The 14274-nt window shown below is 52.7% G+C and overlaps 3 protein-coding genes and 1 non-coding gene across 4 annotated transcripts; 1 reads left to right on the forward strand and 3 right to left on the reverse strand.

The window, feature by feature from the left end:
- Positions 1-253: 253 nt before the first annotated feature.
- Positions 254-1276, reverse strand: V8C40DRAFT_233967 (AN1-type zinc finger protein). The gene is made up of 2 exons (XM_083213490.1): positions 876-1276; positions 254-798 (listed from the first exon to the last, which is right to left on the reverse strand). The coding sequence occupies exons 1-2, from the start codon at positions 1017-1019 to the stop codon at positions 724-726; spliced, it is 219 nt and encodes a 72-aa protein (XP_083078258.1). The 5' UTR covers positions 1020-1276; the 3' UTR covers positions 254-723.
- Positions 1277-4745: 3469 nt separating this feature from the next.
- Positions 4746-4828, reverse strand: V8C40DRAFT_t37. The gene has a single exon. It is a non-coding gene; the product is annotated as a tRNA-His (tRNA).
- A 224-nt stretch (positions 4829-5052) lies between these two features.
- On the reverse strand, positions 5053-7231 carry V8C40DRAFT_233977 (bifunctional alcohol dehydrogenase/S-(hydroxymethyl)glutathione dehydrogenase). The gene is made up of 5 exons (XM_083213491.1): positions 6798-7231; positions 6585-6714; positions 6384-6519; positions 5687-6324; positions 5053-5616 (listed from the first exon to the last, which is right to left on the reverse strand). The coding sequence occupies exons 1-5, from the start codon at positions 6816-6818 to the stop codon at positions 5396-5398; spliced, it is 1146 nt and encodes a 381-aa protein (XP_083078259.1). The 5' UTR covers positions 6819-7231; the 3' UTR covers positions 5053-5395.
- Positions 7232-7996: 765 nt separating this feature from the next.
- On the forward strand, positions 7997-14204 carry V8C40DRAFT_272619 (aconitate hydratase; the record flags this gene model as incomplete). The annotated part of the gene is made up of 4 exons (XM_083220377.1): positions 7997-10318; positions 10394-11278; positions 11567-11568; positions 11891-14204. The coding sequence occupies 4 exons, from the start codon at positions 7997-7999 to the stop codon at positions 14202-14204; spliced, it is 5523 nt and encodes a 1840-aa protein (XP_083078260.1).
- Between the last annotated feature and the right edge of the window lie 70 nt (positions 14205-14274).

The following is a 14274-nucleotide window of genomic DNA, read 5'->3' on the forward strand; positions in this document are numbered from 1 at the left end:
GTTGGGTTCGACCAGCCGAAATCACCAGCCCCGCCGGCTATATGAAGCAAGTTGATTAGCATAGAGGCATGTCAAGCAAGGCCCGACATTTGATGACGGGGACCCCCAGTCATGCCGAGCCCGGAAAATGCGCCACCGGGTCCAAAAGCCTCACGAGACATGCCATTGCGTCGCCGGATCACGCAACGCAGCGCCTTTTCAACGATGCGAAAAACACATGCGAAATGGGATTTTTGTGTTTTTTTTTTTTGATTGTATTTATTTCTTCATATTGCAAATAAAAATAAGGTGTAAAAGGTTAAAATCAACAACCAACGCAACATGGCTCCGAATGTTTCCCCGACAAATGTGAATCATACCCAATACTCCGTGCGATACAAAGGCCGCAGCTGTTCCGACCGAAACGGAAAAAAAAGAACAATAAATGGTAGAAATGTACAAAAAACTAGAGAGGTCACTATCGTGCTCTCCTGTGTTGATTCCCTCTCTTTCTGTGGCAAAAAGAAGCAAAAGTCTCCCTCGCCTGTGTCTGTGCACCCCCCGTTCGCTCCCCCGAAAGAATATGTTGTTTCATGAAATCATGGTCCGTGAGTATGAATTGGGCCGCGGTGGCCAGCAACTCATGATGTGAAGGAGAATGGTAGTAAAGTAGATGGTGCGGTAATTAAACGGTCGGTTTGTGTTGGATGATGGCGATTCCGGGGGAGTTGCAAGGATATCGATTTAGACGCCTCGGATGACTTGCGTCCGCTCAGCCTCAAGCTGAGCAGCATTACGTGCGTGAGACTGCTTCTTGCACTGCATGCCAAGCGTTAGCTGATGAATTAAAAGACCTGGGGTGTGAGATGAGGGGAGGAAATAGTGATGAAACGTACGTCTTCCAGACCGCTGCACTTGTGGTCCTCCAACAAACGGTGCTTGCCGCAGAAGTGGCCGTTGCAAAAGGTGCAGTCACCCACGATGCGCTGAGCGGGCTCTCGGCAGTCCTTGGCGGTGCAACGGAGCTTCTTAGCAGGCATGATGGGCGAGAGTCGGAGAGTGAAAAAGCGAGGATGAAGACAAAAAGGATGGAGAGGACTTGGTGGTCGACTAGTAGTGACGCTCTGTCGTGTGATGCTGTTCCTCGCAAGGAGTGTTTTGTCGAGGATGCAGGCAAGTGACTGGGGGGGCCGGACGCCGTGGGATTAAATACTCAAGGACACAAAGGGACGCAAGATGGACCGCTGACTGACGAAGCAAGGAAACCTGAGCCTTTTGAGTCAGCAACAGAACAAGACGCTCGCGGCCGGCGGATCGCGCGAGGCTTTATATGAGTGAGTCCGTCTCTGGGGGCAGTGACAAGCGCAAGACAGCACCGGTGCCACCAGGGTGGAGAATGTCCCAGGCCCCCGGGGTGGTGTCAATCCGCCACCCACACCCCCTTCTAGTCTACGGGCCTCTCTTTACGGAGTGGGAGTACAGTAAGGTAGAGGAGGACGAGAAGTCGGTAGAATCTCTTGAGGGGTGCGGGTAGCTGGGCGGGCGTTATCAGTTGCTTTTACTATGGGGTACTCTTTCTTCGGCCTTCCATCTTCCATTTGCCGCCATCTGCTCCCATCTCTTTTGTCTCTCCATTCCTTTTTTACAACGATCTCTGGAGTCGGGATGAATGGAATTGGTTCCTAAGCGTTTTGGGTAAAACAGAGACCGCCTCGGCTATATCAACTGATCAATTACACCTTGACTTACAGGCGGCGGCATGGGCGGTGGCGGCTCCATGATCCCGGCCGAAATTCCAGCCGGAGCAGCTGAACATAGCTCGTACTTTGGGGGAGAGTTACATGGGGCCGCCGGTAATGCAATGTACTTTGTACACGTGTTGTTGGAATTGACTGACACTGACACACAACGCTGGCCAGCGGGAAAAGAGATACTGTACGGAGCCCAGAGATACGAAGCCATCTCGTCAGTCCATTTTCCAATCAAAGCCCGCACAAAGATTGCCCAGCGGCCACTTGATGGCTAGTCTAATGTGACCCCCGTACGGATACGACTGGTACTGTACCTGTACCACCACCTTGCAGTCGCGACTATCACCTTTAGTACGGGCTCTGCTGTGACCTGTGACCAGAACTTATTGTTTCTGGGCTCTGGTCTAAGAAGTGACTCCAGTCTTTTTTGCCGCCTCCGAAAGCGGCTGAACGACCTGTAAGCTAAGTATGGTAAGCGACTATGGAATTCAATCAAATGGATAGCAGTAGTCTACAAAGCATTGGTCCTAGGAGACAATGCCGCCAACATGGTGCAGCACGCACCTGATGAAGGCGCTTATTGCCATGCTTGCATGGTCCGGTCCCAACATCGCAGGCATCCGTATATGTGCTTGCTTCTCTGTGGCATGGCATCAGTTGGGCACCTATGTCACATCCATCGCTTATGATCCCTTGCCGGATGCTAATGTAGAACCAGCGCAGCCCCAGCTAGCCAGCGAACACGTAGCGGTGGACCCCTGCTTTTGCAAATGCATCGATTCATCGTGGAGAATGGGGTACCATTGGGATTGTGCATGCTAGCACATGCACGAGCACATACAAATAAGTCGATACTTGCATGCCAGGCGTTGTCGTACAGGGGACGATGCCTCCGGACTTGGGACGCCGTCACACGCACCAACGCACGCAAACAGGGACAAATAAAGTGCGGAAGTCGTCCCCATCAAGCCTTTTTTATTTCCCTGCATGCGCGCGAGGCTCCACGATCAAGGGAAAGAAGAAGGGATAAAAAGCCACTATGGTCGCGTGCGTGATACATCTTAACTAAGTACATGTATATGTTGCGGCAGATAACATGCAGTTGCACCGGTAGTCGGCAGCCCTCTCTGTCCATCCCATCTCATCGCCGCCTCTGTGGTCTGCTGCGAGCAATCCCCGAGGCCCTTTTAACCGCCCACGTATTTCGGTTGACTGAACTTCAAACCCCGTCTGAAGCTAGGCTGGCTGGCGATTCCCTGGTTTCATCAGGGCCGGCGGCTGCAATGGCGAGACGTAAGACATGACTTGCCATGCAGCAAGCGCCGACTCCCTGGAGGGCAAGCAGCTGAAAAGTCGCCCGCTCACAAGGTCAGGGCGTGATGTGATCCCCCAGCAGCCCGCAAGTCGATAGGCTTGTCAGCTCTGAGATACGAACACAATCCCTCCCTACGAAGACCTCACTCATTCAGGTCGTAACGGAATAAATCCTACCTAATAGACTACCCTTTGCACCCGATGTTAGGTAGGTGGTAAGGAATTCTCCGCATATGTGACGTACCCCGGCCTCTTTAGGCAGCTTAGTAGCTGACGACTACGGAGGACCACGAAGTACGAGTACAGACCAGAAAGCCATGGGCCAAGCCAAAGAGCGGGCATTCTTTGATTAGAGCGCCATCAACCAGACGTCTCCGGCCAACCTCCTAATAAGCGTCTGCCTTTGACACTAATTTGATGAGCGTGAGCATGATTTTTAAGCAATCGTCTGAGCCTGGGCGAAATGGGCTCCGTACAGTACGGTTCGTCTATTCACAGACAGGCTGCTACGTATTACCATCGTTTGATGGGTATGTCGGATGTATAAGTGCACAGTATTAATTAATGTTCGTATCCTTGGAGTAAAAGCTGCACCTCGTGAGTCCCTGTACGGAGTTCACGATGGGACACCCCCAAATCGCATTCCGTCTTCTCACCACTTAAATCGCCGTTTTGGGGCGATCGCACCGGAATCTTCGCCGTCGGATCCGCTCACACCCGAAACCATTCGCGCTCCTGGGTCTGCCCCCAATAGGAACTGCCGAGTGTCGCAAATGCCGGCATTCTTTTGCTAGAGCAGATTTTTTTTCCATCCTTTATCCATTCGGTAGCCATTTCGTCATTCCCGGATTCCCGCGGGCTGTTTTTAAACTTGATGTCACTTCGGGCTGAGCGATGAAGAACAAGGCTAGTTAGCTACCGGTTCAAAAGCTTTGCGTCGCCATGATTGCGTCTGTGGTGAACTTTGGATTAGCTAATCTCTGTGCTAGTTTTTTCAGGTTGTTCTGTTCACAGTTGGAAAAAAACCGGTGGCTGTGAGGCTTTGACGCAGCTTGTCCGATCTGTGAATTGAGCAAATCAGATGGGGATGATTAAGCCATCTTTAAAAGCGCTACCCTAGATGAAGTGAATACAATCTTGTTGGGCCTCTTTTTCCCCCAATGCATTCTGTAGGATGCTTTTTACAACGCGAAATGGTGCCCTTTTTGGTCCCCATATTGCTTGTTATTGAACAAATACTGATTCGCGTCTCATTCAAAGTTATCTCCATCCACACAATAAGTTGCTCCCAAAGCAATATGAGCACTTCAATAAGACGAACAAGCAGGCAATATCGGCACAAGCTTGTCCGACTATCACGCACGTGAAATTTCTCCACTTTCTGGTTCTGGCAACCAAACCGGTTTGGCTGATGAATGAATTTATCACCCTCGTGGTTGGACAATGTATGAGAAGAGCCAATCAGTAGGTAGATTGGGAGCCGAGATTCACAACCTGTGAAAAAAAAAAAAAAAAAAAAAAAAAAAAAAAAAAAAAAAAAAAAAAAAAAAAAAAACCATCGAACTGTGTAAACGAGAGCAAAATAAACCCGTTTTCGAGTACCCAGCCCGTACTTCGTTGGCTGAGGCCTCTGCATGCTAGCGTCTCCACCCACGACATTCCAGACCAAAAAATTCGCAGCCACACGCAAAAAAAGATTTGTGCCGTGACCAGGAATCGAACCTGGATTTACAGTGTCTCGTAAGATCCACAAACTGTTGTACTAACCGTTATACGATCACGGCTTTGTTTTGATTGTTTTTCTGTAGATTTATTCCAGCTTATATGAGAAAAGTTTTAATACCCAAAGTGGGTCTACAGCCTGCGACTATCACCAATGGGATTATGCACTGCATCGCAGCTTTGAGAATAAGAGATATAGTAATAAATGGGCTACACAAAAAGTCAAGAAAGGCATAATAATAATATTGCTATTATCACTACTTATAAACTAGCGAGATGAGTCATGTCGTCTCCTGCCATATTTTGCCATACACCAATATTCTCTGCACGACGTCCGCAACAATACATTTTGATGCTGTGTTCTTTATGCACCTCCAGTTTATCGAGCAGTGTGCCTCATCATCTATTCGTATAAACATACCGCTGCCCTAGCTCCACTAGGCCATCAAGGTGCAAAACGACTTGGTAATAAATAGTAAGAGCATTACCTCTTGGTATTATCAGCCTTTCCCTCACTTCTCTAGGTATTTCTACTTCTGGTTGTTATATCTTCATTTTGTATTTGTATTTTACATCTTTTCTCAAGTTTGACACCCGAGCTTGGTCCCTCTATGCAAGCTTATCCTACACTACAACGTCCGCGCGTCAACAACGGCACGGATGCAGTCTCCCTGCTTCATAATCTCAAATGCGCTGTTAATCTCACCAAGGTTTTTGCGGTGTGTGATAAACTCGTCAACCTTGAGAGCTCCAGACAAGTAGTCGCTGACAAGCCCGGGCAGCTGTGTGCGTCCCTTGACGCCACCGAAGGCGCAACCCTTCCAGACACGACCAGTGACAAGTTGGAATGCTGGCAAGAAAAGATATCAGGTTAGTATGACTCTGTTTGTTAGATATTCAAGGTGGCCGGGGTAACTCACGACGTGTGGAAATCTCTTGGCCAGCAGCAGCGACGCCGATGACAATGCTCTCTCCCCAGCCCTTGTGGCAAGCCTCCAGAGCAGCACGCATCACGTTGACGTTACCAGTGCAGTCAAAGGTGTAATCACAGCCACCATCAGTCATCTCAATCAGCTTCTCGACAATGGTCTGTCCCTTGAGGTCGTTGGGGTTCACGAAATCCGTAGCGCCAAACTTCTTGGCCCACTCCGCCTTGGCCGGGTTGACATCAACGACGATAATCTTACCGGCCTTGTTGACGACAGCTCCCTGAACGACTGACAAGCCAACGCATCCAGCTCCAAAAACGGCAATATTGGAACCCTCCTCAACTTTGGCGGTGATGCGGGCAGCGCCGTAGCCGGTGGTGATACCACATCCAAGGAGACAAGTGCGGTCCATGGGGGCATCGGGCTGGACAGCTACAACGGAGATGTCGGCGAGGACGGTGTACTGAGAGAAAGTCGATGTTCCCATGAAGTGGAGAAGGTCCTTGCCCTTGCACTTGAATCGGCTGGTGCCATCGGGCATGACACCCTGGCCCTGAGTGGCTCGGATCTTGCCGCAGAGGTTTGTCTTGCCAGACTTGCAGAACTTGCACTCCTTACACTCGGGAGTGCTGCATGTTTAGTTAGCCTCCGTCCTGGAGCATGCCATTAGATGGCTGATAACACGTACTAGAGAGCAACGACGTGGTCGCCGGGCTTCACGTTGGTGACACCCTCGCCAACAGACTCGACAATACCAGCTCCCTCGTGTCCCAGGATGACGGGGAAAGCACCCTCCGGGTCCTTGCCAGAGAGGGTGTAGGCATCTATACATCTAGCTGTCAGTTTCTGTTGCCCCTTTGCGCGATTCGCCTTGACCTGGTTAACTCACCAGTGTGGCAGACACCGGTGTAGTAGATCTGCACGCGGACTTCGTGAGCCTTGGGAGGAGCAACTTCAACATCCTCAATGCTCAGCTCCTTGCCAGCCTCCCAGGCAACGGCAGCCTTGCAGGTGATTGTCTATTCACACTCATAGTCCGTGGTCAGCTCAGCTCAATAGCAAATTGTGGCGGGGCATATCATGGAGGGGCAGCTCAGCTCACCTTGCCAACAGTCGAAGCCATTGTGTTAGTCAGACGCTGAAATGCAGTTGTATTCTCGACGCGCTGAAGAAGACGAGAGAAAAAGCTACAAGCAAGAATGGAGCTGCTATTTATTTATCTACCAGTCGTAGCTCTGCCCAGCCAAGCTTCCCGGACCACCGAAGCGTCACGATTGCTATTCCGATGCTCTACCCCGCTGTCGAGTGGGGACGCAGAAAAGTGATGCTCATTTCTGGCTTACCTCATGCACACAACCAGACACTCCATGGCTGGGCATTGCTCTTGACTTTACCCGTCAACGAATCGCGTCTTGTAACGAGGATGGATTTTCAAGAGCGTTGCTCACATTGTCGGCTCCTCAACCGGGTGTTGTGTGACAATGACATACATCCAGATCCGTGTTCTCCGTGCTCACAACGGGCAGAGTTACCCATCCCTTGAAGCGGCTATAATTATTGCCGAAGTTATCAGCGAAAACAGTTCAGTCATGCGGCGTTTGGAGGCAGATTTGATCCTGTGAACCGATTGTTTCACCTAATCCCGAAATATCTCCCCGTATATGACTCCTTGAATTACATTATGATTTATAAGCTCTGTAAATCGAGATGTTGTAGAAAGTCGGAAGACGATCCGAGAATTCGGTGTACTCGCCGGAATAGCGTAGGAATCTTGTTGAACAGATGCCTGTACTTCGTATTGGAGCTGACAACGTTTGTTTTTCGTTTTCTTTTTGATATCAAGAGTAATCATCAGCATTTTGACAACTACAAATAGAACCGATGTTTCAGGTTTGTATCTATCAGTCACTATTTCAACTACCCAGCCTCTGATTTTGGGAGCTCCCTCGCGTATCTCGCTCTGAATCAAAACATGTCCAAGCTCAGACTCCACACCGAGCTCTCAACTGAGCCTCTCAGCCCGGTGAAGCCGGCTAAACATCGGACCGTCTCAACTTGGCGCGACAGCAGCTCTCAAAAAATATCCAAGACGCGTGCTGGACAAAATGAATTGAGAGGGCAATTTCCATTCACAAACAGTCTCTTGAATTCATCGCCCGCCTCAGCGTTTGACCTTGCATAGCACGAAAAATACATGTTGGACGAATACGGAAACCAACCCGCACGCATGAAACTGTGATCCTTCGACGCTCCTGATACCAACGTTCAGCGGGAGCAGCGAGGCAAACATCGCCATTCGCCATGGCGCACCGATTCATCATCGATTCCAGCCCTCTCAAGGAGGCGCCATCAACGCCAGATATTCGCGGTGCGAACAACTTTGGATTCACGCGGTACGAAGATAGTCTGACGGGCGCTCCCATGGATGCTCCCCCTTCAGCAGATTCGGATCTCAGCAGCCCATCGCTCCAGTTTAACCCGCCGAGGGCCCCCAATTTTGGAGCCTCGAGCTCGGGCGGAGGAGGATTGTTTGGCCGAACGCGAACCTCCAATGCTCCTCTCGGCCGGGGTATCAGAGGTAGAGCGCCTTCTGGGCTGAGCCGACAGCTTCGTACAAACGACGACAGCAAGGATCTTGATTTGGACGAGGATCCTGATAATGATAGCGAGCTCCCTCCTATGAGAGGAGGCTTGTTTCGGATGGCAGCTCCGCCGACAAGACCATCGCAAAGAAAAGAAGAGCTCGACGATATGGAGGCCCAGGTGGAGCGTTATATCGATGAGGAAATGGAGGAGGAAGACGAGGCTCCATTGGACGAGGAACAGAGTCCAGATGACTCTGATATGGGCGACATTTTCTTGAACATGCGGCACGACGATCGTGCATATGGCCAACCTGTCATTGGCGACGATTCGGATTTGATGATGCTGCGGACCCCTGCGGCAACAGCTCGAGTGCGCAAAGAAGCAGAGAGCATTTTTAGTCAATCAGCTCGCTTTAGGGCTGGAAGAAACCGGGACCCTCAGTTTGGCACCATTGCCAAAGATATCTATACCTACCAGGAGCCTGCTAGAATCACAGAGAAGCCTGATCTGATCCTGAAGACGGAGAACTTGGTATGCCAGCTATACAACGATGGTGTTGGCGCTCATGATGACCCGGAGAGGCTAGAAAACTCGCTTGCCGACATCACCTACAAGCTGATACGAGTTTGGACGGATTACGTAGAGGAGCTCCCACCCCCAGAAGGCGAAGATCTGGCCACCATTGGCCCCGGAGAAGATGCGGATCCGTTTGAAAAAGCAGTCTACGTTGCGCATTTGATTCTTCGCATGCACCATACCCGTTTCGACACAAAGCTCGAGGATGACAAGGCCTCGCCCTTACCGGAGATCCTATTTGACTGGATGCAGTCAAGCCATAACCTGTATCCCGACCAGATTCGAGAAATTTCCAGATACAAGCCCAGCCCTGCATGCCATAGCCTGTACTGGCAGACGCTGAGAAACGCGCTGCTACGGGGTGACGTCAACGGAGCGAAGCAACTTTTGAAGAATGCTGGCTGGGAGCATGTCCGCCGCGGTCCTTCAGGCGGCCAAACATACATAGGCAAGGCCCTCGAAAACGTACGAAGGTTTACAGAGGCCACATGCGAGATGCTTGACCAGTGCCCCGGAGCAAGAAACGACTGGGATATTCTAAACAGCAGCTGGACCTTGTTTCGAGTCCAGGCCCGAGGCTCCTTGGATAGACTCACGCTGTTTGCCGAAGGAAAAGACACGACCTTCCTCGACTCGCTGAATGACGAATTTGACACGTCCATGTCGACAATGGCTAAGAAGGCCTCGAGCCAGATTCCTTGGGACATTTACGAAAACTTGCAGACGGTATACGAGATTGTCCTGGGACAGACTGAAGCCATCTTGGAGACGGCGCAGGATTGGTGTGAGGCAACGATTGGTTTGTTTGGTTGGTGGGATGAGGGCGTCCAACGCCCCAAGCCCCTGTTGCAGTCACAGTTTGGTCTGTCGGCGATGTCGCCAGGCAGCTTCACAGACTCTGAGGACTATTTCGATCGGCTTGTGACCGTGTTCAACCTTGTCATCCAATCCGGCCTTAGTCCCAACACGATGAATCCCGTCGAAGTTGCTCTCGCATCTGCCTTTGAGGGCAATACCAACGCCGTCATCGGATGTCTGAGGACATGGTCTCTCCCTGTGGCTTGTTCAGTTGCTGAGATTGCTTCTCTGGGCGGGTGGCTTCCTCCGGCAGAGCCTGTGAAGCCGCTGCCAGCTGATACCCTGGACATGGATGACTTGATGCTCCTAGGAGTAGGACAGCCCACCAACGATGATGTGGAGGGTATCAAGGACACGAGTATTGTGATTTACGCGAGAGAGCTGGCAGGTATCGAGCATCTTTCACCACAGCTGGATGGTTGGGAGATGGCCATTCAAGTACTGGGCCGGATGGACGTACCGGAAAAGGCAGAAGAGACGGTTGGCGAACTGTTGAGGGACCTCCTGGCAACACTGGACGAAACCTCTAGCACGACGGTGGATAAGATGTGGAGAATCCTGAGCGATCTGGGCATGATGAATTATGCCGAGGAGACTGCAGAGGTAAGTGATACACTCTTTCCCCTTCCCCTTCCCTTTCTTAACCTTGGAGCCATGGTAAGCTGACTAAAGCGATAGACCTTTGCGGAAATCTTATCGAAAGAATCTCACCGATATGGCGAGGCGATTTGGTACTTTGCGCTTTCGCACCAGGCGGATCGAGTTCGCGAGGTTCTCAACCTTCTCATGTCCTATTCCCTTGTGCAGTCGACAGTTTACCCTGCTGAAAAGGACCTCGACGAAGATCTCAAGAGCATGCTTCGAAATAGATCAGAGGCGTTGGAGGAGCGGGCAAAGGTGGATTTAGAGGCCGCTCAGCTACTTGGCCGGATGCTTAGTGGCTACGCGACGCTGCGCAAGTTTTACGAACTCCGAGACGAGATAGCAAAGGCTGAAGAGACCTCGCCATCTAGGGCTCTCACCCTAAGGAAGCAGGCTGCATTTGCGTTGGTGGCTGTCATCTCTAGTTCAGGTGACAACATCCGCGGCGGGCTTTACGATGAGACCAGGGACGCAGTGGTCAGCGAGGACTTCTTGTTGGCTCTACTGGGTGAAGCAACTGTTTTTATCAATCAGTCGCCCTCGGTCATTTCCCTCGAGCAGCTCGATATTATTCTCAAGGCCATTGAGGATATCCAGGCCGTCGGCTCTCGCGTGTACTCTACTTGCGAAGAGTTCTTCAACTTGGTGCTCGCATCAGGACAAGGCCTCAAGGGATCCACGCCGGCAGATTTGATGAAGTCGACGAGCTCGCTTGGCAATAGCACATACATGATGAGTGGCAGCTCTCTACTGGCAAGCCACATGCAAAAGTCCATCATGGGCGGCCAGGGCAAAGTGAATAGGGGATGGGATTGGAGGAAAGGCTGGCTGGCCAACACCAAGGGAGAGGACGTGATCCGAAAGCTGAGACTGGGATTGGCCAAGGATTTGGCAGGGCTATGGCTGGATGACGCTGATGGAGTTGCAATTTACTAGAACTAGAAAACGGGATGATGAGACAGAGGGAATGCATGAATGGACTTTTTTTTTGTATGATGGGATTTGGGCCGAGGCAACGAACGATACATGAAGCTGGTTCAGGTGTTGAGATACCTATATAATACTCGTACTGCAAAGAGATTTGAGGCATTACGTTGAATCAAGATGACGACTTTTCAATGAATATGGTAGTTTGCGAGTGTCATGACTCAGACCTGGGAGATGCCGGAATGTCTTAATTTTTAGTGCCTAGAGTTTCGATCTACGGAGCCGTGCGCCGGCGTGTGGCTCCGATGCCCCTCCAATCCGATGGCAACAATTGACAATCAGTTCCGATCCAGCCCAAAAAAATTCACCCTCCAGCATCACGAGAGCAGCGATTGATTGTGCAACATGGCACCAATTGAACTGGCAGGCCGTTCTGGAGGCGCCATGACGGTGAGTCTTTGATGCTTCATCTTTTCTTTTATTCATAAACAAGATCGAAAAAGTAAAGGGCAGGACTGACTTTGACGATTGCCAGAGCCTCTTGCGACGAGCGGGATCCATCTCCGCAACCGGAGCGCACCGCGCATTGCGAATCTCGTCGAGCAGATTCTCAACCGCAACGTCCCTGCCGCCGACGTACGAGAAGCTCTTCACCAGATACACCGATGTGCGGCGCGTCCTGGGCAAGCAGCGCCTGACGCTGGCCGAGAAGATCCTCTACAGCCACCTGGATAATGTCGAGGAGTCGCTGCTCAACAACACCGACGGCGGGCGCAGCATTCGCGGCAAGGCGAACCTGCTGCTCAAGCCCGACCGGGTCAACATGCAGGATGCGTCGGCGCAGATGGCGCTGCTGCAGTTCATGTCGTGCAACCTCGAGAGGCCCGCGATCCCGGCCAGCATCCACTGCGACCACTTGATCGTGGGCTCCAAGGGCGCTGAAGACGATCTTTCGGCGGGTATTAGTGCTAATAAGGAGATTTTCGACTTTCTTGAGTCGGCGGCGCGTAAGTACGGCATGGACTTTTGGCCGCCTGGCGCGGGCATTATTCATCAGACGGTGCTGGAGAACTATGCGCTGCCGGGCCTCATGATGCTGGGCACGGACAGCCACAGCCCCAATGCCGGCGGTCTCTGCACGGTGACGATTGGTGTTGGTGGTGCTGATGCTGTTGAAGCGCTGGTTGGTGCGCCGTGGGAGCTCAAGGCCCCGAAGGTTCTGGGTGTACAGCTCACTGGCAAGCTCAACGACTGGGTTGCGCCCAAGGACGTCATCCTGAAGCTGGCCGGCGAACTGACTGTTCGTGGTGGCACTGGCTCTATCATCGAGTACTTCGGCCCTGGTGTTGATACCCTGAGCGCTACTGGCATGGCCACCATCTGCAACATGGGTGCTGAAGTTGGAGCGACCACGTCCATCTTCCCTTACACTGAAGCTTCTGCACGATACCTCCAGTCTACCCGCAGAAGCCAGGCCGTTGAGAACATCAAGGCCCTGCAGAGCTTCCCCGGCAGCGGCACCTCCGAGGATGCCCGCTTCCAGTTCAAGGCAGATGAAGGTGCCGAGTACGACCAGCTCATCACCATCAACCTGTCTGAGCTCGAACCCCACGTCAACGGTCCCTTCACCCCCGATCTGGCCACCCCCCTATCCAAGTTCAAGGACGTTGTCAAGGACCAGCAGTGGCCCGAGAAGCTGTCGGCCGGCCTCATCGGCAGCTGCACCAACAGCTCCTACGAGGACATGACCCGTGTCGAGAGTCTCCTCAAGGAGGCCGCCGACGCAGGTCTCAAGCCCGCCGCCGACTTCTACATCACGCCCGGCAGTGAGCAGATTCGCGCAACCCTGGAGCGCGACGGCACTCTCGAGACCTTTGAAGCTGCCGGCGGTGTCGTGCTGTCCAACGCCTGCGGTCCTTGTATCGGCCAGTGGCAGCGCCAGGACGGCGTCACCAAGGGAACGTCCAATGCCATCCTCACATCCTACAACCGCAACTTCCGTGGCCGAAATGACGGCAACCCGGATACGATGAACTTCCTCGCCTCGCCCGAGATTGTCACCGCCATGGCCTTTGCCGGCTCAACCACCTTCAACCCCATGACCGACAGCATCAAGACCCCCTCCGGCAAGGACTTCAAGTTCTCTCCCCCCCACGGCCTCGAAGGTCCCACAACCCCCTTCGAGTCCGGCGTCCCCTCTCTCGGCGTCCTCTCCCAGCAACCCGACCCCAGCGTCCAGGTCGCCATCTCCCCGTCCTCGGACCGCCTCGCCTTCCTCGAGCCCTTCGCTCCCTTCCCCGAGTCCGACCTCTCCGGCCTCCGCGTCCTCGTCAAGGTCACGGGCAAGTGCACCACCGACACAATCTCCGCCGCGGGGCCCTGGCTCAAGTACAAGGGCCACCTCCCCAACATCAGCACAAACACCCTCAACACCGCCGTCAACGCCGAGACCGGCGAGGTCAACGCCGCCTACGACCTCGACGGCTCACGGCACACCATCCCCGAGCTCGGCCAGCGCTGGAAGGAGCGCGGCCAGGACTGGCTCGTCGTCGCGGAGCACAACTACGGCGAGGGTTCTGCTCGCGAGCACGCCGCCCTGCAGCCGCGCTACCTCGGCGCCAGGGTCGTCCTGACAAAGTCCTTTGCCCGCATCCACGAGACCAACCTCAAGAAGCAGGGCGTCGTGCCGCTGACTTTCGCCAACGAGGCTGATTATGATAAGATTTCCGCCGGAGACGAGGTTAGCACCGTCGGCTTGTATGAGATGCTGCGTAACAAGGGCAAGGGAGAGGTTCAGCTCAAGGTGAAGAAGGCGAGTGGCGAGGAGATTTTGATCCCGACCAAGCATGCTGTGAGCAAGGACCAGGCAGGCTTCATTCTGGCGGGCAGTGCTTTGAACCTGCTGTCCAAGGGTGTATAAAACAAGGAAAGAAAACGAGTGCATTGGGGTTGGATTTAGCCAAAAGGTTGATGTTGAATAAAATGTGGGA

Source organism: Trichoderma camerunense, assembly GCF_050948025.1.
Source record: "Trichoderma camerunense strain CBS 138272 chromosome Unknown V8C40scaffold_2, whole genome shotgun sequence".
NCBI lineage: Eukaryota > Fungi > Ascomycota > Sordariomycetes > Hypocreales > Hypocreaceae > Trichoderma > Trichoderma camerunense.